Here is a 25,684-nt window from a genome sequence, read left to right as displayed (position 1 = left end):
CAATGCAAAATTCTCTTCAGGGCTCCAGGTGAATAATATCCATCATAACTGACCTTACCTTGAAGCTATTTCAAGCCCGAAATTATCTGTATGAGGTTCCTAACAAGTAGATGAATCATTCCTAGATAACTCAGTAAACTTGAAAACTCAGTATTTTGAAGAAAACTCTTTATTTTCTATAAATCCTCTCTTCTACAGAAATACAAGCTATTTCATCCTGTAATTATTTATCTTTGCTTATATTCCCTCAAAAATGTACTATAGTCTGAAAATAAGATTTTAGACTAACTTCTGGCTATAACATGAACAATGAGGTTCCACACAGATTAGGCTGTAAGGAACGTACATCTGTGTAAGATGACACAGTTAACGTGCTGATGGTTCAGACTCCTCTACAGTTACTTACAACTACACTCCAGTTACAGATTGATCATTGCTGTGTAACTGTAGAGGTTATGTAAATTCCTTTTGCAATGTTGCCTGCAAATGACCTTATAAGTCATATAAATAATTTTCTAATGAGAGTTAAATTACTAGCAAGCAAATATGCAGTATTCTGAGGATGTTTAAAATAAGAGATTACCTCAACACTTACCTAAGCCTCTTCTCAAAATACCTTGCAGCCATTCCTTAGAGGTGATTGAACATTGAGGTCTGTGCTCTGCAGGGTAGTCATAAGCCACCGTTCTGTTCTTAACAGTCAGAAATACAATTATACAAACACACACAAATTAAGTATCAGATGTATTTCACCAATACCTAATTTTTTAATAGCCATTTAATAAATGCTCAAATACAGATACATCAAGAAAAGCATCAAGGCAAGGAAACAAATTTCAACTTTCTGGCTAAAAAACATTGGTCTACTTCATCTCTGTTGAAAATATGCTGGGTCTGAAAGAGTTCAAGAAGATGATTGTGCATGTTGTGTGTGATAGTTGTCTGCAACCAAACCACAACAAACAAAGCTGCCACTTTCATATTTCCTTTCTGCAGGTTTAGTTAGTTTTTGCATGAATAGATACAGCTCTTGAAATCCTATTCTAACTATCAAAAAGTATTTTCTTCCTTCTTTCAGAACTTATTTTACTATCATCCAAAGAGCCGTTAAAAACCAGAAAAATTCCCATAGGAAAAAACTTCAGAGTCTGAGTTGGGGAATGGCAAGAGTAGGGGGAGGCAGAGGGGAAGATGAGAAGGAAGACTGATATTAAAGTTTTTAAATGTCAAATGCTTACACCGCTTTACTCATTCTTTGTGTATTTAAAGAGTTATTATTTTAGCAAAAGGAAGAAGCAATGAAGTTTGCATGCTCCTCTGTTGAAAATTAACTGCTTAATACTAACAAAACAAATGAGAGTTCATAAAAGCCTTGATGCTGTCAAACTTGATCTATACAGACTTCTAAGTACTCTCAGTTTTACTTATCTAGCCAAAACTCTTATGTCCAGACTACTTAGTCTGATTCAGCAGGTGGAAGTCCAGGTTATAAATAGGAAAACAGAAGTGCACTGAGGTTAAGTGATCTGCCCAGGACACAGCCTAATAGGATTAGGATTCAGGAGCTGCCAGTTTGCGCTTCTTTTGCTTGTCCCACTGTTGCTCCATCAGATTATGTACAATGAGAAGAACAGGGAAGGAAGGAAAACGCTTACATCTTACACTTGGTGTCAACAAAAAACACTGTCACACTATTCAGTATCAGATATTTACCTACAGATTTGCTTTACATATATCTACTCCACTTCTATAATCTAAAATAATACAAGTACACATGAACTAAACTATTTCATTTGAAATCAGCATAAGTTCTTGCAAAACAAATATCCAGACTCTGTGTATGTAGAAGTATATTGCAGATACAATCCTCTGGCAGATAAAGGCAAAAGAAAGAATGGATAAAGTTTACGGTAGCTATCATCTATGCTAAAAAAAAAAAAAAAAGCTTCCCTGAAATGCCATCTTTAATTTCTTCATCTGCTAAAGCTGTCAGTGTTCACTTTCAGAGAAGCGGGTAGCATTTCACTAGATTTTTTTCACCTGTAACATTAGATCTCCAAGATGTCTTAGATAGGATTCCAAAAGAAATACTTCAAGAGATCATAAATTTGATTTCAGTGACTGTGGATTTGTTTCTTAACTCCCCTAGTCTAATAAGATTCAATATGATATTAATTTTCTTTCCCTTACCTAGCAGATACTTGAGATACAAAAGCTGTGGAAGATTTATAAGAGAAGAAAAGCATTTTGGAATCAAACACTTTCCTAAAAGGTTTATTTATGGGTACTACAGAACAGTGAATGACAAACTGAAATGAAACAGCATCATCAAAAAGGTGCCTTTTGCTAAGGGTTTAGTGTACTCCTCTGGGAAATGGCACATAAGTGAAATTGGAGTGGAAGGGTAATGCTTATGCTGTCCATACATTTGGACCTCAGGGGCCAAACTTAGAACCTCTAAGGCTGCTCTACATAAACTCCTAATATAATCAATAAATAAAGATTCATGTCAAGATCCCACCTGAACTGTTCAAAGCTGCTGTTCAGATCACCCCTTCTCTGTTAGCTATAAAAGACGACTATGGAAACTCAATTTCTAGTTTGTGCATCAATTCCCATTGGAGAATTCTCTTGTATTCTCATGGGACAAGGGAAATTCTAATCAGATGTTAGGGGGGAGAAAAATCACAACCAGAGTAGTCAAACACTGGGACAGTTTACTCAGAGAGGCATCTCCAGGATTGAGGATGCTCAAAACTCAGCTAGGGAGAGACCTGGGCCTGCTCAGAGGAAGGCACTGACCCAGGTGAGCCACAGAGGTTGCTCCCAACCCAAATTACTCTGTATATCCTGCACATGAAGTCCAGCTTTCCAAAAGTGTTTTCCTCTTTTTTCTTCCTGGTGACCTTCACACAGGTCTTCCTTATGCAGTCTATGCCAAGACTAACAGATTAAGAACCCTCTTCACCAATTTATGTCCTTTTTTATTTTTATTATTATATATTTATTCCTTTAGTTCTAAAAGGTTGAAAGTAACAGATGCAGCTCCAGCAGGTATTCTTCAGCTTTGGTTACTCAAGTGCACATGCACAACTTTTCAGTGCAGACTTGTTAGAGCCAGTGCCAAAATCTCACTTTGTTGGGTTTGAGATCCAAAGCTCAGCTCATAAACCTGTATTTCCAGATAAATAACAAAGTATAACAGAGCCAGCTCAAGTTCTAGGCTTCTCCTCTCTAGGACTTAAACAGAAGAACTCAGACAACGGTTCTTCACAGAACAGATGTGCTCAGGAAATCTTTCACTAGACACAATGTGCAATTCACCCAGCAGTCTGGACCTAAGGGGATAGAACAGTATACTATTTTATAAGGTGGTCCCTTGAAGAACAACGTGTTTGAACATGACTATACTAGTTAATCCTTTGAAGTTATGGAGAAACAACAAAATACTGAAACCTCTGTATAAAAGGAAAATATTCTGAATTTATAATGATGGAAGATGAATAAAGGAGATACTCCAGCATACAAAGTAGTTTCTATTTTGAGCTCCTTCAAAACAGGAAATCTCTTGCCAATTTTACATTAGAAGCTAGCAACTTCTATACAAGGGGATTTGCTTTTTAAGTGACAAAGTTACCAGAAAAACACCAGAATGCTTCTGAGCCAAGGTACATGCACATGAGATTACCAGGACTGTGAAAGAGGTACTAAGCATTTGGTTCTACAATAGAGATGAATATGACAACACTTGTTAGCTAAATGACTTCTATTTTGCTCCAAAGATTTTGACTTGAAAAGCAAACAGTGAAGGGGGTTATAATATCCAACCTGAGAAGAACTAAAAAATACATCCTATGACTGCATGCAGGCCATGCACTGTGGTATACTATTGTCAGTAACCCAATGATCACTCAAAACTGTTACAAATTAAATAGAAACCAGCTTTTAAAAATAATTTATTTAAACAACATTGCTTCATAGTAATAGTTATGTTTTTCCTACTTGTCTCATGGTAAAAGAAGCCTATGTCCATAACAAAAACAATTTTAGCATATAAAATGGAATAAGTAACACCAAAAGTTCAGAGATCTTGATTTTACCTCCAACTATGTGAACTTCACCTAGTCACTTCATTTCCCTGTCTCACTTCCTGCAGCTGTAAAGTGAAAATAGTATTGTCAAGAGTATGGGGAGGCTTCATTCCTTGACATCTGTAAAACATAGATACTCAGACAGGAGGTATAGAGAAGTATCATCATTATTCACTGTTTTTAAATTAAGACATCGCATTTGAGGTTCTGTCTATCACAAAAGAAAGCAATGAAACACTTCACAGCTCCTTAAGGACAACTGCACTAGCTCACTCACTTCAAGGATTATAAAAATTTTCCAATCAGAGTGGACAGAAAAATTAAAATTCTTTCAGGAAGTAGCTGCAATATTAAATGTTCATTATCCAAATCATGCTGTCTAGTCTCTGCTTTGCATTGTAGCTTTGCACAGTACAGTAATCCCTCTGCCATTGCTGGCAGAATCGAAGAAATATTTATTAGCTGAATGGAGAGTGGAGAAAGAAAAAATAAAGAAAAAGCTTTTGGTCTGACAGAAGACAGTGATGCAGAAACAGCATCACACCAAAAGCACTAACAGCTTGACTTCCTTGCAGATAATGTGTAAGTTATTCTGGGAATTATGTAAAGGAAATTTGACTGGAAAGTGGATGAGAACTTGCAATTTGTGATAACTCAACGCTGGTACGAAGAGTAGGAAGAAAAACAGTAATAGATAACCAGATACCAGGTCTAGAAGGAAACATATTTGAGAAACAGGTGATCAAACACAGATAAACTCAGAAGGACAGCAAGATGATAATAAATGATAAAAAATGGGCAGGTAAAGGACTGAATAGAGGAAGGGATGAATATAGTTCAGAACGAAAATTTGTCCTACAGTTCTATAGAACAAAAAGGGGAAAGGCTGAAATGCCCTTTAGTATAATATCACCTTTCCTGACTTCCCTCCTCCTTCTACAAAAATGAACACTAGTAAAGCTTTGGAACCTGACGTACGTGCGCTTTCCACCACCATCACCAACAAAAAAAATCCATTTCTTTTCAACCATTTGATTTCCTTTATGTTTATCTACTCAGCTCCTTGTACTCTCCAATCCTTACCACTGCTTCTTCTCTTAAGCAACAGCAGGTTATTTTTACTATTACAAATAATGCACAAGTTCTACTGAGGAATTTATACCAGTTTATTAAGTCAGCTGATGTAAATTTTGAGTGCTTCTGGGCCTAGACTTTAATGAAGGAAAACCTCAGAAGACAAGTTTTAACAAGTAGCTCTATGAGCACTGGAACTAACAAAGCTTTTCTCCTACAGATTTGTGGGTTTTGGCTAAACTGACATTAAAGCCAAGGAAGGTGTGAACTTCTGTTGAAGCTTTTCCTGCACCTGAAGCATTTCTAAGGTCTTTGTCTTTATACCTAAACAACCATTTCATGAAGCTTTCAGGGATTTATCCGATTCCTATTGTTCTGTCAAGTATAGTTGAAATCACCTACAAGATACTGAGAAAAGACACACAGAAAACAATCATATACACAACCACAACCAAGTCATACTTGCAGAGAGAAACTAAAACAGCACTTGTTCTAGAAGAACCAAAGAAGGCTGTGATGAGGCTAATTTCATAGATGTTTAAACCCTTATAAAAAGGAGACGAAAGAGAAAGCTATGTTTTTGACAGTCACACCTGGTTTGTTAGCAATCCCTCTGGTTTTATTTCTAGAGAAAGACTTCCTACTTCAAATCTCAGTGAATAAAAGAACAATGGGGTTTGGATGCTCTAGTTTAACAGGGATTTCTTGGTCACACTGAGTTTAAGGGTGGTCAAACACTGGAACTGTTTGTTCACGGAGATTATGAAGTCTGCATTTGTGGAATCATTCAAAACCCAACTAGACGCTGTTATGGACAACATGCTCTAGCTGACCCTGCTTGGTTCCTTCCAACCTAAACAGTTTTGTGATTATGTTCAGGGTTTTCTACCCAATAGCGCCTTTCTTATCATATCCAAAACGTATTTCCTTTTTCAAAACTTAATCTTCTTTCTACTATCTTCCTTGTGAGGGCAGAAATCACCTTGGAAACATACACCAGGCAGCAGTGATAAAGCCCCAGGCCTCATTCATGTATCTATCTTGAGTTATTTGGAGAAGAATACCCTATTGTGGCAGTCTCTAGATAGCACTTAAAACACATTGAAAATTCAGAAAAGAGTTTCCTACAGCACAGACATGCTGTTGAGAAGCCTTAGCATCAGTGAGCAGCACAGCAGAAAATTGCTCTGGAAGTATCAGTTACAGTTAGTTATCCTTATGGTGTACTGAAAAAGACACTAAACACCCATTATTTATTTTGGGGGATTCTTTGTATCGAATACAAAAAATACGTTTAGCTTTTTTTTTTTTTTATCATGAAATGTAGCTATCTGTATGAAGAAAATCCACCTCACTGAGCTAGGCAATATTCCATACAGTTCTAGATAACAGTGAAATAAAGGGATTAAAGGGAGGGATTTTATTTTGGTAAAAGTATATCATAGAACAAGTCATTTCACTTCTCACTTTTTTTTTCCCAGTTCCATATTTTGCAATTTACAAAAAGGAAGGATTGTACCATCAGAGGTGAGGGGGTTCGTGCTTAGTAAGACCACGGAAGGCAAATCACTCTCAGATCAGCTTGTGAAGGAAGATATCACACTGTACAATGTCAGAATCATGTGCTGATGAAAAATTCAAAATGGATCGAGTTTCATTTATAAGTGTTACCAACTATATTTCATAACTCATTTGCAGATTACAGGATTTCCGCAGTACTACCTTACTGCCATTTCAAAGTAGTAGTAGCATATCAAAGTACTAATCATGCATGCAGATCACTTCTACTGATATTCATCTAGAATTCTCACAGGATGCATAACAGAGCAGAATTTTTTTTTTAAATCATATACAACACCTTTATTCATGATCATACTGATTTAAACCAGACTTACATAAGTTTAGTAAGGTAAGACAACTTTAGGGTGATGTAAGAACTCCTACACCTAGGCACAGCTGCACTGTTTAGCTAAACTAATTCAACATCACACCTTCAGTCAAACAGGGACATCCTGAAGGGAAGACCTCAGACCAAAATGCAGAGCAGGGACTTCCTGAGAGATTATGAGTTTGTAGGCATTAATTACCTCGCCTAGTAGGAAAAGATTAGCTGGAAGAGTTCAGTAACATTATTACAGGAATAGAAATTCAGCTTATATCAGTCCTTTTTCACCACAAGGAAAAATCTGTTCCCAAAAGAAATAAGTGGCATTAACAAGCCTGTTTCACCAGAATAACTGCACTTAAAGTTTTTGGGAAGCATAACCAGTTGTGGAAGAAAAGTAACAAGAGTGAGAGACTGTAGTTGTCAATGCTCACAATCAACAAAGAGACCAAACCCCTTTTAGATAGAGATCAGGCCTCCTTCATCCTACAGGTCATGGTACATTCTAGAGTCAGGAGCACATTCTGTAAATCCATAGAGTTAACTTACAAAAGCTAGGAAGGGAATTTACAGTGATGGAAACTATGCATAAAAAGAACACCAGAGAGAAAAGCTATAAGCAGCATCTGGGACAATAAAGGCACAAAAGACTGGTTCAGAGCAGCTGGATGACAGTATTGAATAGATAGATAGATATAGATACACCTGCATTTATAACGACATCTGCTAGCACCTAGGCCACTTCGAAGAATTAACTGTGTGTGTGTAAATGAGGTTCTTTATTCTGTTCACACTGAACAGGAGTACATGTTCTCTCTTGATATTGCTCTTCCTCAGATTGCATCTACACTGCAAAGTAGCTCAGCACACATTCCAGAATTTATTCCACAGCAATGAGCTACACAGACTCAGCACCACAGCACTGCTCGTATGTCAACTGACCTGCTGAGAGACAGCTCGTCTCAGGCTGCTGACAAAGAAATTCAACTCTGCAACTTTAAGGTCCCAAGCTAGTATCATGAGATAATGCTGAACTGTATGAATGGAAACATCATCCTCGAGTTTTGATTGTCTACATAAACACTGCATTATACAGCACAGATGTATGCTGGAAACAAGCAGCTTGGGGAGGAATGTTTCATTGTTCAGTGAGAGGGATGAAGATAACACTTCTCTCAGTTAAGGCACTTTCACATCTCAAGGCAGGTTAAGAGCCAACAGTGGGTTGAAAGCAGATGTGGATTTCACAGAGGTTTTTGTTTTCCTACAACCTCTGCAGAAGTCACAATATAAAGAATCAAGAGGAAAAAAAAAAGGTGCTCATCTCCTTTCTCTATCTCCCCCCCTCCTTTCTTTTAGAATCTCTGCTGCTGAAGAATAGATGAGAAACACCATAAAACATACTAGTTAATGAAGTCAATGTTTCAAAGACCTTCTGCTAGATAATTGCCTATGCATGTATAGTGTGCGGATCACCTCTCAAAATTTGTCACAAGTGACAAAAGATAGAGACCAAGTTCATTTAATATAAAAAACATGGAGAGTTCAGAATCCCAGCCCAGATCACACAACTTAGAACTAGTTTTATTCCAGGGAACTTCCCCACAATTTGGAATACCAATTCTCCAGGCCCATAACGGAACCTAAAAAAGTCTTAAGCGACTTAATTGAAAAAATCCATTTCAGTTGGTTTGAATAAGGATGCTGTCATAGGGGTGGGCAACTTGCCAAAAGACTGCAAAGCAAATGGTAATAATGATTGTCAGTTGAATTTTGGATAATTGCTTAGCAGAATGCAACAATGATCACTGTGCACAAACTCATTCAAATGTTTCATTCTAACTGGGATGAAAAATAAAGAACATATTAATTTAATTTGCCAGTGACATAACCAGTGAAGTACTGTAAGATACAAATAGCCAGAAAAATGTATTAAAAAAAAAACACAGAAAATTTATTGTTTATCCAGAAAAAGTGTTATTAGAGAGACCTAGAATATGAAGTTATAAAGTTGAGAAAAAATTTGGAAATTAAGATGAGATGCTGATTGTTCAAAGATACAGTTAAAAAGGAAATGCAACATTGGGGGGGAAGATTAGATAAGGATGACTTCTAGTGTACTATACTGAACTTCACAAACTGCATAGAGAAAGACTGAATTCAAGGAGAGGCTAGGTGAAGACTTGATCACTAACCTGTGTGTTGCTACTACTACAAGTGATTACTGCAGTGCATTTTGCATCTGTGTAAAGCAGATGTTTTAACTTACAATGATTGCAGATATACCTCACCATCTCTATAACGTAATCCTCTACTTATTTCTCCTCAGTTTCAGAAATCCTTTGTACTGATATTTCAGAGTCATCAGTGGTTCCAGAGACAGCTACATCAATAAATTGTAAGTAGTAACAGCTACAATTGTAGGGCAATGGAACTACCAAGTGAACAAAGGCTAGAGATCAATCATTTCAGCTAAGGCCATTTCACTGCAGAATGAGCTTCCAGAGATCACTATATTAAAATCCATAGCTTAATCATCTTTAGGACATACCACAAGCCTTTACCAATTAATAAAAAACTTTCCTGCAATAACATTATATAAAGATCTAATTTGGTTTTAATAGCAAAAGGGAAAGGGCAGTAGATTCTGCATTTGCCTTGATCATCACTGTATCATTCTATGCATCTCACTAAATAAGGGACTGCTTAAGCTATAATTGGAGTATAAAAACTTATGAGGGAGAGAGTAAAAAAAAAAAAGAGAGGGAAGAGTTTAATATAGGGAATTAAATGTGGAAGTGTTAAGATGACACTAGCAAAGGAAGAGGTTTCAGAACCTCAAGAAAGTAAACTTGTCAGTGAAATGCATTAAAATGCATCTTTCAAAGGAGCTGGGAGAAGTGTTCCTTCTAGCCCTTCTCAATCTTCAAGTTACATGAATCATACAGATATGGTATTTCTTTAATTTTTCTAAGGAGTCTAACCTTCCCGGTGAACCCAAGAAGACCTAGTCAGAGTCGCATATCACTCTTCTCATTCCCTGACAGAGATACGTGCTTGTGATAATTCTTCTCTCCAGAAGCTCCAAAAGTAGTTAGACTTTCAATTTCTTAATTCAAGTGTGCGGAAACAAAGCCACTACACCATGTGATGCACGTGAAAGAAACGAGATAAGTATAGAAGATTTTATTTCAATACAAGCAGTAACAGTACTTTGTCTGAAGGGGAGGTAACAGCCTGCAAAAAGGATTCTTAGCCAATATACTCTAACATACTTTCTGCATCAGTTTTATGCTTCAGTGCTGTGTGGATCTAAATAAAGTGACAACCACCCCTGCGTGGAAGGATAACATCCTGTATCTGCTATTGAACCATTCTAGACTATATCTAAAGTATCAGACAGGAACTATTTTTCCTGGAGGCAATTTTAAGTTGAAGGTTGTTAAAAAAGAAAAAAAAAAAAGAAAGAAAGAAAGAAAGAAAAAAAAAGAGAAAAGAAAAGCTGTTGAAAAGCACCAAAGAAAGCTGGGTCTCTAGAAAAAAAGTGCCAATGATCCTGACTGAGCTTTCTGTTTGCTTCTCAATACATCAGGCCTGGAACAAGTTTCTCAGTGCAAAATTTCTCTAATTGGCTGGAAAGCATTTAAGGAAAAATCTTTTTAATTAAAAACAGAGAACCAAAAAGACATGAAAGCCATGGGGGTTGGGAGAGGCATATGTTGACCTTATGAAGCTTCACAGCAGAACTCTGCAGGGGCTGTTTAAACTGAGAAAGCACAGTTTTAATTAAAGAGTCCTGAGGAACAGACAATTCAAAAGAGCAGGTCAGCTAGATTCCAAGAGGTCAATTTAAGCATAAGAGGAGGGAAAACAAGACTTCTGGTCATTTTGCCTTCCTCTGGGAGAAATCTGTTTCTAACCAAGCATTATGCTCTGTGTTTCTCAACACAGAAACTGGCTGTCCTTCTGACCACCTCCATGGGTGTTGTGTATCATCGGTAAGCGTTTATGAGATGGAAAAAATTTTGTGAAGTCCACCCCAGTTTCTTGACACTGGGTCACATTCTAAAATAAACCCAATTGTATTTTTTCCCCAGCGCATGGAATCCCAGATATGCTTATGCATACTTGAAAACAAAACTCTGAACTTTGCTAAGCTTTGAAAAACAGTGGGAAACCCTGTCAAAACCAGATCCGTTATATTGCCAAATTGAAATCCTCCTCCTTTTTCTTTTCCTAAACATTTTCTTTACTTTTTGAAGTATGTTATGTTACTAACACATGTAGTGAAGCTAGTGAGGTTTCCTTGCTCTTTGGAGAGAAAATGAAAAATAAATCCAGTCTCCAAACAAGAGAATGTATGAATGGCAATGTAACTAGAACTGATCAAGTGTTAGGGCTAACATAAAAAAAAAAAAAAACAAACTAATATAAAAGCTGCTTCATTTCTCCATGAAGAAACACATTCCCTTAATTCAAAAGGATAAGGAATTAAGCAGAAGAGTGGTATCTGCAGGCTGCCAAGAGAAACAATAATTTTAGTTCATTTCAGTTAGTGTATATAGGGGTCTGCACATACACTGATTATGAGTTCAGATAGATCTCTCTCTTATTGGCCCTTTGAGAACTCACAGCTAGATGCATCTGCTTGGGTGAACAAAGTGCACCCAAGTCAAGACATGCTTATTTCAAGAATTATAGATGAAGTAGTAGATGAAGTTGCGACAGGGGAGTTTTAGGTTGGATGTTAGGAAGTACTTCTTTACCGAAAGGGTTATTAAGCATTGGAACGGGCTGCCCAGGGAGGTGGTGGAGTCACCATCCCTGGAGGTCTTTAAAAGACGTTTAGATGTAGAGCTTAGGGATATGGTTTAGTGGAGTACTTAGTGTTAGGTCGGAGGTTGGACTCGATGATCTTGAGGTCTCTTCCAACCTAGAAATCTGTGATACTGTGATAGTAAATTGTACAAGGAGAATTTCACTGCATTGAGCAGGAGCAATTAGCAGCCAGATTAATTGATCAGTTCACTCATTTGTGAAATATTGTCTGCTTTTCTAAAATCCCAATTAAATTCTCAAAATGGGGAATTTTTATTTATTTATTGAGTTTTTATAAACTTAGGAATTGCATTCTCTCATAGATAGTACATGTCTAATCTTATTGTCCCTTGCTTTATCCAGCTAGAGTGCAAACTTTGATGCAAGTTCTCGTTTGCATTGATCTATATCCTCAGAGCTGGCATTTATGCAGTTTGTACCCACCGCAGATGGAGAAAACTAAGAAAAAGCCATCCACTCACTTCTAAAACAGAAATTCAAATCTGGAATGAAACTAAAAGTAAATGAAAGGGATGACTGGCACTAAATACATTTATGGCAAAGGAATAAACAACAACAAAAACCTTCCATTCACCTGACATAGTGCACCAAATGTAGAGAGACACTAATTCACTTCTCAGAAGCTATATTCCAGTGTTATCTGGAGCAATACTGCTTCTAATTCCAGAACTGGCAGGTTGTTTGCCCTGTCATCAGTTGCATGGTGTAGAATTATCATAAACAAAGTTTCTGAACAGGATTCTAACTTTTCTACCTCTTGTACATAATTAAGTTAAAATTGTCCTAATTGTATCAATGTAAAATGACATGCTGTAGCAACAAACTGTCTTTGTGTAGAGTTATGATTCCATGAAAACTCATAACTATGTTTCTTTCATACATACATACAGTCTTGCATTCTCATTCAGTTATCATAAAGAAACAACTGATTTCTGGAATAATCTAATTAGAAGACACCCCACAAGCCATGCTTCTAAGGAAAGCTCCAAGTTGAAAGTCTTACTTGTTTTGGGTACCACTTAGTTTGACTTTTTCTATTGTAACAAGACACATTTTGTAGTTTGGATCACCAAACTAGCTTCTGGTTGCTGTCATTTGTTGTGTAACATTATTCCTTCCTGCATTCCCCTAAGAACAACGTATTTCAGAGAAATATATGCAAGTCTAGTCTATGCCTGAGAGTGGTAACAATCATCTTTCATCCATCACCTTGCACAGGCTAGGTGGCAGCTGCTTCTTAGTAAATTGAGTTTAGTGCTTAAGAGACCATGGATGTACTGAGTTCTCTTATGCACAAGTGTAGCAGAAATATTTTGATTGCAGACACACAGGGAAATTCCTTTAAGAAATGAATGCCTGTTACATGATGCACAAGGGACAGGAAGCCCAGAGCAAGTAAAACTAAAATGAATAAAAACAAGGTTCCAGATTGTAATTACTGCCATAGAACCAGAGAAGTTGGACTGAATGGCTGAAAATCTTGTCAGCAACTTCTCTGACATGATGCATTTCTGCCTCTAATTAACTTAAAAAGAAAACATATATAAACAATGTATAAATATACAGGTAAACATATCATATTTGCTTAGACTAAGAAGTACAAGCCACTGGACTTTGAAGTCAGAAAAAATATATCCTAAACTCTTTTAAAACCATAACCAGAGTATAATAGCATTCACCCGAGTTTTTGTTCTTATGGTTCTCCCTTTCCTTTCAAAGTACCTTGGTGGTTACATTTTCGTCCAATACCTTCTCCATATTCACATAAAACCGCTCTGAGTATTGACTTATTATGTAGTCAAAACTTTTTGGTTCTTTCTAACAAATCCAAGTATCTATCATCTGGCAAAGTCAGATGTTAGAGAGACAGAGACTGGTGAGAACTTGCATTGGAAGTACAACAATTGGTACCTTCCATCACATAGCTTCTTCTCATTTTGTTAACAAGGTTCACCACTGACAAACTGCAGTTCTGGTGGATGACTTCTTCACTGTCATCTCTCAACTCTACTACAGAAACATGTTCCAGGAATCTGTACTCTACCTTTCCTGACCAAGATCTGACCTTACATTATAGATGTCTTCACTGCATACTCATTAGATTAGTACCATACAATTTACCTGGTATCTTAGAGGTATTATCCCTGAACCAAAATAAATGATTTAGAACATACCAGAACTATCACTGGCAAGAAGGTGTTACAGACAGCATATCTAGTCACTTCAGTAGCTAATTAGAGATTTTGTCATGTTTAACTACAATTGTCAAATTTCAAAGGATCTAAAATGGCATATGTCAAAAGTCATCTCCTTATTTATACTCCTGGGAACTGTTCATCACAATCAGAAGTCTTGCAAAGCTTAGCCAGAAGTTGAGTATTTATCTGTATTTACAAAGGTGCCTCTAGTCTTCCCTGCAACAAGAAGTGAGGCTGAATATCTTGAAACAAGTGGGGCTCATAGTCAAAAAAAATAAACACTAAAGTTCATATTTGTACAGCAACATTTAGTATGTTTGCTTAAAATTCTAAACTAAAAACCAAACCGAAACTTAATTTTAGTTGCATGTAGTTACATGAGTTTATTTTGAACTCCGGCCAGTTCTCCAATACCTAATCTACTGTGCGCAGCATAAGAATAGCTAGACAAGATAGTATGGAGCTGAATGGTTATTTTGGCATTGAATCTTTTTCCTTGTGGGTGGGGTTGGGGAAGAGGTCACACAGCTGTCAGTGGTCCCTGTTCCGTAGTCATCAGGTTCCTGTAATGTCATCTAGGAGCTGTTCCAGGACTAGCTCAGGCACAGCTTAGGTGCCCACGTTCACCACCCTACAGCCCAACACCACTATAACTCATACCCCCGGCAGAGCTCATGGTCAAAACACTTAGCATATGTTGCTCCCAGTTTGAATGCAGAGTATGAAGTGTATCTCCACAACTGCTATCCCGCTCCCATCCACTGACGCCCAGCACTTTTTTTTCTTTGCATCCCCATGCACAGGCCCACAAATGTCTTCCCTCCGATCTGTTGTTGCTCAACATGCTGTTCTGTAATGGAAGTAGCACAGGCAACAAGGTGCCCCTATGCTAATTTAATATTCCACAGGCTACTGGGATGACGTTTCACTTTTTACAGCATTAGAACATTCAGCCAGTGTGCAGTGTCAGTATTTGTATTGCACTAATACCTAGCTCACAATTTTGATGTCAACGTAACAAGATAACAGCAGATGCTGGAATACTTGCCTCCGTTTTTCCCCACTGTTCGGAAACATCTCCAGAAGGTCCGAAGAAAAGATGCTCTGTTATGAGGGGTAGCTTGGACAAAGCTGAACTCACGGAACAAAATGTGTGTTCCTTGACGCACACTGTTAAAACTGTGGAGATAAAGTAAAAACAACAAAACGTTAGAAAGCTGAACCAATGTGAATGTTCTGGGGCCAGCTGGAACAGTAGCAAAAAAACACTGGCAGTTATATTTTGTGAAACCAAATCTCTAAAGCTTATATCCATCTGTTCTCTAGAGAGAAGACTATTTGCAAAAACCACACATTGAAACTTAATTATAGGAATTAAGGGTTTGTCAAAGTAAAATTCATTCTAAAGAATCCCAGTAAGGGGTGTCCAAGAGCCACTTAAATTCTTGAGACCAATCCACTGGAAAATGACTGGCTAAGAGTTACTGTTCTTTGTCTGACCAGAAGATGCCTTTTCTTTTAGCACCATTTGAATTTCACTGCTATTGCTATTCTCACCAGTTTTCCCTGAAGCCACAAAAAAAAAAAAAAAGCCAAAAAAAAACAACAAAAAACTTCTTCAACAGAAGTCTCAAGATTTTATTTCTAGGTTACTTGACTGAGACATGACTGTACTGAATGTATAAAATCTGCTTTAGTTGTCATGAAAACTAGACTGGCACCTCCCTAAATAACACTTCGCACTGGTGCATTTTGAAAATAGTAGCTGGTCATTACAATAGAGAGTCAATTTGATATTCACAGTCTTGTATTTTAGTACAAATTTCTCATATTTGACTTGTAAGTACTTCAGGCTAACTTCTTATAGTAAACATTTGTCTTAAAAAGGTTTCTCTGAAGTGTAAGAAGCTCTCCTTTGGGTATGGTGGAGCTCAGCATGTAAGAACAATAGAAATGCAAATACAAACGTTATATACCAAAGGTACAATGACAGGATTGCCTCAAAGATGGATTTTGTGCATTTCACTCTGAATCATGCAAGTGGGACAAAAGCTTTCAAACACTCCAGAGAGATCATTAAAAACATTCACATGGGACAGCAGCTTAACTTGCCTGCACGGTGGAGAATTAATGAAAAGATACAAGCTTATCTTTCATCACAGCAGAACCTCTCCATAGGTAGCATCTCCGCAACAGAAAAAAATCCAGTGGTCAGTGGGAGCCCGTTCAGTTTGCCATTTTAAAATCTTCTTCTTAAATATAACTAGTTTCAATCACCTTTTTATGCTACCTAGTATAGAAAAGGGCCTCGTTTTTCAGAGAGAATTATACCAGAGATAAGAAAAATTAAAGCCATATTATCAGTTTCAGGGGATGGGAGGTTGGGGTGGTTGTAGCCCTCCTATTCTGAGGGAATGCAACTCATGTAAAATAAGTACAACCACATTATGATTAAGAAACACTCATCCTTGAATCCTGGAAATCAGGAATACTTTTTTTTTCTGTAAATATTATGGACAAATTGATTATTTCACATTTATGAAGCCTTACTCATGTACCAGTGCTGTGCAAGCCAGAGAAAAAAGCACAGACATCGTAGCAAGAGATTTAAGTAAATAAGTAGAACCTGTGTCTGATCAAAATATACCAAAATTAGAGGAAAGGGCTCCCATGACTATCATTGTAAGTGAAGAATATTCACTACAAAGTGTTATAGCTCATTATTTAGAGGGAACAAGTACAGAGTAAGGGAAAGTAACTTGCTTTAAATCCCACAAAGCAACTGTGACAAAACTGGAAATGGCATTTCAGATCATCTCATCCCAAACCACAACCTATAAGACTTTTTTGATTTCTTATTTGCATTATTTTGTTGATGATTTGACAGGCTGATGGAAAAAAAAGAACGGTACAAATGAAAAAGAAGCAGCTTGGTATAATTGAAGAAGGCAGCTTTCAGAAAGATGACACATAAGGGAGATATATAGGAAGAGAAAAAAAGATGAAGGCAAGAGTACGGTTGTACAGACCCCTGAGGGAACGAGAAAGAATACTCAAAGTGTAAATCTGAGAAAGAAATGGGGAGGGTTAGCTGCACAATGATTTATCTAAATGCACCCAAGTTATGTTGCTCAGAACAACTACAGTACCTACACCAGCTCGAAGCAAATCCTGGCACATCTATAAGAGAAAGTTCCAGACATGAAGCTAACATACCATTAACTCACAGCAGACAGCTCTGCTATATTACTCCATAGTCCTAATAAGAGAAAACTCAAGTCACTTGGATTTTCAGCACGGGATGGCTCTAAAGCTAGCAGGCAGAAGGGTATGATATCATTTGTTGCTGCTTATTCGGCTGTAAGAGTGGGTGGATATGTTGGAACATAGCACACCTGCATGTACTGACAGCCAAGTGCCGTCAGCTAGTTGAGAAAAGAGGTACATTACTTCTTTCGTTCCTCATTTCTTGCAATAACATTTCATTTAACTACACAGTGGGAGGATTTTGCCCCAAAAGCTCAAGTCTGCAACCACAGCAGTTAGTGTTATCTCTGTTAAGATGCCGCATTTCAGAAATCCTACTTTACAAATTCTTTTTTATAGTTTGGAAGTGCTCAGCTCAAAGGAGAGCGCCACCTCCTGCAGCCCACGGTGGAGCTATCCAGCAGGCAGCCAACTGACAGATCAACAGGTCTGTTCTCAGGCAGGGTCAACACCACTACCAGGGACAGGAACTATCCATTTCAAACACACTAGGTATTTTATAATACTTACAGTAATTATTTTGTAGCGGGTAGAGGGGCGGTACAAATCTAACACTGCCACTTTTTCCTTAACAATTACCCAGAGATGAAATTACCATTGATGTGGCAAGTAGTAATGGCCTGCAGGTAAACTCTGCTGAAAGCAAAAGAAATGGTGACTACCAAAACCTATTGCAGTTATTTCAACTGCATGTCTGCAGCGTGACCAATACATTACCTTTGATTTTAATATACGCTTGAACAGATGTCTTTTCCAGTTTCTTTTGAACACAGAAATAAAAGAAACTGCCCTCCCAGAGGAATGGTTTAAGTAAGCCAAATATCAACTGCAAGACAACAAACTTAGCTCAAAGATTCTCAGCAAGTTTAACAGCTGCTGAGGTTCCTCCCTTAGGATTGCTCAGTCTTTCCTCTATCTGTCCTCCTCTCACTGAACAATTCATACCCTTAGCAAAGTCAGGTGGCCATAGCTCAGCAGCACATTGTGCTGGAGAAAGACTTAGAAATAAACTAGGGTATCTCAACAAGCTGTTAGTTTGTCCTCATTTGAAAGTGGGCTTGTGAACCTAGAAATACAAGCTGGGAAAATAACTTCTCACTTATCTGGTTAACTCCTTCTTTCCCCCCTTTCAGGCGTTCAGCATGGCCATTTGCAGAGAATCCTCCTGGAAGGAAGCTTTGAAAGTTTTAAAGTCTCCTACTGCAGAACTAATGGTTGTCTTGGCCCTCTAGGTTACCGGTAAACAGTGTAGACAAATTAGAACATTAACAAAAGTTACTAATGACATGATTATATTTGTCTGAAATAAACACTGAGACTAGACATTGAGTTGAACGTTCATCAGGTAACACCAGTTTACTGCAGACACTCATATTTCGCACAAGAATTGTTACACAACTGGGTACTCAGTTAAGCTTCTCATTCACTTAAGAGAATATTCTGGAGAAAGATGAGACAGTTAAAGCAAGGTTCTTGCTCAATGGGAAACTTTGAAGAAGCTTTTGCAGTAGGGACCTAAAGGTCTTACTTTTTCACTCTTTTCCATCATGTGCCCTAGAGCAGCCAACCCAGGGAATCAAATCTCTTCCGATGCCACTGCTGAGCAAGCTGCATCTCGCAACACACCCAGTCCACACTTGGGGGATGGCACGTGCATGGGAGAGGAAGAAAAAAGTTTTGGGAGGAGACTGATAAAACGGCCCCAGCTCTCAGAAATGGCTGTGCTGGGAACCCTAGCACTCAGGTGCTGCTTCTCCAAACAGAGCTGCTTTCAGTAAGGCTTTGTCTTTTGTGTAATTACATTTCGGCAACTTGCCAGAGTTCAGAAACTTTCAAGCACTCTTTTCAAACCTTTGGACTTCTAAATAGATTGTAAAAGTCCCAGGATGCTATGGTAACATCCCAATTGAAACCCACTGCAGTAGTTAGCCTCTGCCTGCTGAACTCGGGCAAAGCCAAACATGCACAATGCAGAGAGAGCCCCGTGCCCCGCAAAGGACAGAAGTTTGCCAGCGCCCTGCTGTCCCCCTAGCAGGTGCCACCTTTGGTTACTGAATGAGTTCTCAGGGCCCCTTCTCTACTAAAGCAAGGAACAGGGACCGTTATTCCTTAACTTACACCATACTGCTTTCATTTTCCACCGAGAGCATGATGAAGGAGGAAAAGCTCACTTTGAAGGCTTATGCTGCTTCTGCAGAGGACCTGATGTCAACACTGTGGGTATTTCAGGGTTCATTTTGCTTGAAACACGCTTTGGACTGGCTCTGGTTTGGTCTCCTGGACTGCATGCTCATTTGCAGTTGGAACACATCTTTCAGTTTAGTTCATCTGAAAGGAACCCAGGTCACGAGCTCCAAGTCTGCTTCATGGTGTGAACCAAAGCACAGTAAGTAGGGATAATCAGGAGTATTAGGATTAGAAACTACGGTACAATGGGTAACAAAGAACTAGCTCTGGCAATAGAAAATACTGGAATTCAAAAGGCCTTAAAACTCAGGCAATTTCTGTTGTTAAATAACTCATCCACACACATCCCGAAGCAACCAATCACACTTACCCAAGGTTTTGCTCCAAAATAGCAAAGTGAGGTTTACCTTGCCTGGAAAGAGCCCAGAGAGGGAACACTTAAAATAGTGGGTATCGTTGAGAAAAAAAGATCCCAGACATACTGTTGTGATGAATAAACTACTGCTGAATGAGCATAATTTAATGTAAGATTGCTACTCTTCACCTATTTAAGTTCACTTGACTATGTCCAAGATGCAGACCAACCACTGGATTATTTCTTCAGCTATCACTCTTGGAAGGTAGCATAGAAATATTAGCATTCCTCAATGCAAAGCTGTTGTACCGAGTGCTTTTTGAAATTCCAGAGATATTAAGATTTAGGACAAGGAAGTCAGCCTCAAGGAAATCAACATCTTCCTCTAATGAAATTAACAGTGCTTTTTAGGCACTTCCTCTGAAATGTGTTAATGGTATTAAGGTGAAACAGATACTGAAAGTTATTCCTGATGGCTGACTTTAAGGAAAAAATCCTTTTTTAACAACTGGGCAGATAGGAAATCATTAACACTTAACATTTTGGTGAGACTGAGTGATGTAACACTGCAAACAGACTGTTTTTTGTTTTGTTTATTTTTTTTCCAATCCATTCTGTCTCACCCACTCAAGTTTATTTCAGCTGAGGGGAGCGGAAAGAGAGAAAGGAGTGACACGAATGTTAGAGATTTGTTTTCAGGCTTTCTGGTGTAGGCTCAGGGATCTCTGTATTCATGGCAGCATTAGTACAGGTGGTACAGAGATTATCCCCAGTATCGTTTGAAAGGAAATGAACCACAGCACCTGTGACACAGCTCAGATAGGCAGCAAACAAGCCTTCTAATGTTGCTTTGTATCAAATCAAACCCTCTGAGACCAGTCTACAGATTTGGGAGAAGGAAAGGATAAAAAGAGTTGCTGTGCTTGCTTTTTATTACCTGGAATCCCTTTATCTTTTTAGAGTCCCCTCCCTTGATTTTTCCTATGCTAGGTCAGTAATTTAAGACCTTGAAGCTTTCAAATCAAAAGCTAAAATGACCTTACTGTGTTGAATTATTAGCCCAGGATTTAAAAACAAAAGCAGAAAATGGGGGCTGGGAGGGGAATCTCTTAAAACAGAGGCCTTTTGATCAGAGCAGCATCCTGCAGTTTGCTGTAACTCAAGCTGGCCATTCTTACAGAGCAGGAATTAAGGACTCCCCCTGCCAGGCAGGGCCCTATTAAAACACAATAGCTGCTTGAAAAGAGTAAGGCAAGCTGATATGGATATAATAGGCCACATATTGAGGCCCCTTTCTACTTTGAAATAAAGCCGCTGCTTAGAGTTATGAGCTGGGAAATCTAGTATTTGGGAAGATGGGAAGGGCGTACAATGGCAGGCTGTAAACAGCCGTGCAGAAGCCCTCCAAGGTGCTTAAGGAAAAAGTAACGAAGCCTTCAGAGATAAGCATCAATCACCACGAGTAGCTTTTTCAGTCCGATCAGGTAATTTCAGACCACATGGTGCTTCAGTGAGCCAAGAAAGGTCTTGCTGGTATAAATGGAGGTTTAGTTTTCACAGCAGAATACAAAAACACAGCATGTTGCCCACTGCAGAGATGGCTGCATGAACGGCTGCAGGTTTTAAGGAGATCACTAAGTTGCTACTCAGCTTCCCTCAAAAACCCTTGCCCTCCTTGTACCTCAAACATTAAATAATTAAATAACTAAAATTCAGAATTATAACTACACCAAGGAAACTGCTAACTGTCCAGATAATGTATTTAGTATTTGTTCAAACTCTAAGTAGACATTTCTTGGGAAGAAGAAAGCTCTGTATTGAACTGCTCCTATAACCTTCACTATGCTGAGGGCATGGGAGCTTCGAGCCTTCAATAAGCATTATGAACACCATGATTTCCACTCTTTGCCTTCCTTTATTTAAGTGGATATATTTTTGCTCTACCTGTCACACTGTGGAATTGATTCACTATCTCTGAAATGCTACAGCAACCACTCAGGGAACTGGGGGCAAGGGTGAGAGAATGGCACAAAGAAGAGAAACCATTAAAAATACAAGCATCACAAGGCAACAGTCAGATTTCTTCTAGCCTAACAACTCCGGAAATAGCTACGGAATTGCCATTGGCTGGAGATGGAACTCGATACCAAAATGTCAGTGTCCACTGAAAGAGGAGTTTGAATTTGAAAATGACTGAATGACCGAACCCATCTTGCACCATTGAGATCAAAGCATAATCCTGAGTCAAGGCAAACTGGCTTCTCAGAAAGGTGAGGCCGAAGTATAAGCACGAGTGAGGGTCTGCTTGCTCCATTCTGCACAGTCTCCTGTAGGTCTTATTGCAAGACAGTTCAAGACAGTTCCGTTATTATAAATGAGATTTTTAATTAGTTTAAAAGACAACAGTACAATCACATTACAATGGTGATTATCTACAAACCACTACAACAGACCCTCATGACTGCTTTAAAAGGAGATTCAACGCTGCATGGTTCTGCCATGTGTGCAGCTCCAATATTTGCTTTTTTCAGTCTTGGTTAGAATGGAGAAATTTAGAAGAAAAAAACAACAACCAATACTCCCTCACCTGACTCAGTTGCACTGGCAAGAACCACAGCACATCAGAGACTGAGCAGCCTCCAGTATTTCATGGCAACAAATGAACACTGCCAAGATTCCTCAGCAGAGATGAAGCTTCATCATTTTACATTAATGTTAGGTCTGCATTTAGAGATTGCTGAGCTAAACCACTTTATGCTCACTACTACTGCTTGGCTGTAGCGTTGATGAGCTACTGTTTGTCCAATTTATTTGAAGAAATGCAATGGGATTAATTTTGTCAGACATAAGATTTCTGCACGTCTCTGCGGCTAACGTTCTAGAATCTGTATGGTTTCAACACAACACAACAGCACAAAATCTCAGGTTTATTATTTTTAAAAAGGAGAAAAAAGGAAACTAACTAACTAGAAAAACTATAAGGCTTCCAGCTGTCTGCTATTCTTGGGAACAGAGAGATATTTAAGGGATTTTACACTGTAAAGGATACAGAATCCTATAATAGGATCTTATTGCATCCCATGCTGCAGGCATTTGCTGATTTTTACAGTTTGGCATACCCAGTTTATGAGAAATTTTACATTTGTTGGCCATGTTCTTAGCAAGACAATTAGAAATAGACGATAGACATATTCTTAGCAAGACAACTGGAAATGCTCCTCAACATTTCCTTTAACACCACAACATTTTACAGCCTAAGAATGAACACAAAATTTCTTCCAGTATCACCAAAACAAGAAATGCCTAAATTCTGTTCCATCTTTTGTTAAAGATCTTTCCGGGAAAGATAAAACATTCCTCAAACTTACATTACTTTATTCTACTTTAATACAAAGTCTTGTAAGTTTGAATGGATGGAAGCCAAACATTCTTCTGAAATTGATCTCCTGTTTGCACATAGTCTAGATTCGTGCCAAAATGCTTCATTAAAACTAGAACAAAACCAAATGAGGTTGTAATACAGGGAAAGGTATAGTTAATACTGAAGCCATCATGTATGCAACACTGGTTCAATTACAACCTGAGACATCAAAAACTGTTTTGGAGGAACGAGTGTGTTCCAAAACAATTCCTTAAAGAAAAGGAAAAGACTATGACATGTAAATTCCTAAAAAGAAAAAAAAAAGTACAGTAAAATAAAGTTACCAATGGGTACTAAGCTTCCTCCATTATGATGCTTTTCCAAAGCTCCTATTTTCTCCTGCATTTCTACTGAATCCCCGGTGCCAATTACACATTACTAAAACAGTTTTCTTCAAAACATTTACAGAAGCTGCAGGAAATCCAATCCTTACGGCAAGTGACCAAGCATGACAAGAGATTACTCTTTTATATACACATTGCAGATTGTATGCAAAAGACTGTAAATAGACCCACTACATCTGTTGTGGATAAGTCACTATTTGCCTCTTTTTCCAATATATTCCAACCCAGAGTGACTCAGCAAGCACAAATAAGCCATTTTCCAGAATGATGGAGAAAGATGTTTTTCAAAGTGATCTCAGCATTGAGTGTTTACTTTGCACTGCAGAAAGCTCTGCTCCAGAGCTTCCCTCGGTGGAAGACAGACAATACATGATTCTGACTCGAGGGCCCTCTCCCTTCTGCAAGAATTCAGACTAAAGCAGAGCAGAAATATATGTTCAGAAATGCAAGAACAGGAGAAGGAAGTAAGCGTCAAATACCACAGATATTAAAAAACAGTAGACAGTTGGTGAAAATATAATGAAACAAAAGACCCTGTAGCGTCCCAACAGTAACACAATGATCATCTATAAAATACCCAACTGATGAAATAAGTTATGGCAAAATAACCCCAAAGAACTCATGTACAGGAGGTTCCCTAAAGATGTTCTTAGGAACTGCAATGACTTACACATCTATTTTGTTGCACTGCCAAATGCAGACAGCAGGGGTGGACCAGGGAGTAGGAAAACTGTATCACAAACCGAATGTATAAAGTTAAAATTACTTCTGTTACCTCCTAATCCACGTGAGTGTGATCAATTTTCAGCATATTGTAGGATCTCATCCTTTTCAATTACTCCCAAAATTATTCAATCTTGTTCCAAGAATAAATTTACACATTCAAAGTGTATTAGCAACAGTCTGATATTAACTTCCAGCTGGGATCATGTATGTGTGTCCAAATTTGTACTAGTAACATTAACATCTACACCGAAAATCAATAAAAATTTGGAAGCATAAACAGAATTATGACCTAAAGCTAGACAGAGGAAAGTACATTCAAACCTAGCCCAGAGAAAGAGCATAAACAAAGATAACTCAGATACACATCATCCTAACACACCATTTGCCAGGTTTCTGGAATTTACCTTTTGGAAAATTTCAAATGTCTGTTTTTCAGGCTCATTAGCTATCAACACTGCTTATATGCAATTAGGTTTAACGATCATTGAAGGCATCTCAACTCTATGGCAAACGTGTTGCCTTTCAGCATTCAAGGTTGTAAGAAGGCATACACATACACCCAACTATATAAAGGTCTTGTATAAGGCAGGCAGTCCACATGTGCTGCAACTATTCTGGTAACGATCACAAAGATATAGTTTCCATGATGTAAAGCAATAGTAAAGAAGCAAAGACTGCACTGATGCACAGTGAATGCCTACCAGAAGCATCACGATCTGACCACACTGCATATAAAAGATGCAATTGCCTCTCTTCAGACAGCAAGAGCAGAGTGCAGCTCAGCTATTTAGAAGCGGAGGCTCACCTGTAGAGAAACTACCCTGTGCTGCCACTGTGCTGATATCAAGTGCTAACATTCCTATGTTATGGCATGTTTTGTAGATTCTGCTGTCATCAAAACAGTATTATAAGTTTCCTGAGTGGAATATATTATCATACGGAGCATCAAACATAAACGTTGCCTTCTATGTTCAATGCTATGTTGCTCTTCTGACTAAAAACTTCATGTATTTTTCCTGCTAACCAAAGAGTCTCTTTATGATATTTCCCCTCTCTTTCTTTGTGAGGGTTTGGATTCATCCAAGCATCTGCTCACCTGTAAGATTCTCAAGTATGTGGGGAAAAAAAAAGTTACATTTTCTAATATATTGGCAACAGGCACAAGCTTCAGTGGGAATCAGTGTGTTATTCCCATTAATATATGCATTTTTTCCAGCTGTTTACTCAACAGCAGCCATCCCAATCAGCATACTTGTCAGGCTAGGACTTGTTGCAATGTTTGTTGCAAAGAAACAAC

At 38.2% G+C, this 25,684-nt stretch overlaps 1 protein-coding gene across 5 annotated transcripts in view; it reads right to left on the bottom strand.

Annotated features, from left to right (window-relative positions):
- Positions 1 to 25,684, bottom strand: part of CSTPP1 (centriolar satellite-associated tubulin polyglutamylase complex regulator 1) — a 116,637-nt gene that overhangs the window by 74,926 nt on the left and 16,027 nt on the right. For all 5 annotated transcript variants that reach the window (XR_014585428.1, XR_014585429.1, XR_014585430.1 and 2 more), the window contains exon 3: positions 15,136 to 15,266. Coding sequence is in view for 2 of the 5 variants with exons in the window: in XM_083839512.1 (XP_083695638.1) it covers positions 15,136 to 15,266 (131 nt within the window). In the remaining 3 variants the exon portion in view is untranslated. The remainder of the gene's footprint in view (positions 1 to 15,135; positions 15,267 to 25,684) is intronic.

This window comes from Anser anser, assembly GCF_964211835.1.
Source record: "Anser anser genome assembly, chromosome: 5".
Lineage (NCBI taxonomy): Eukaryota > Metazoa > Chordata > Aves > Anseriformes > Anatidae > Anser > Anser anser.
The sequence above is the reverse complement of the archived record's forward strand: the minus strand, read 5'-3'. Positions and strand labels throughout refer to the sequence as shown.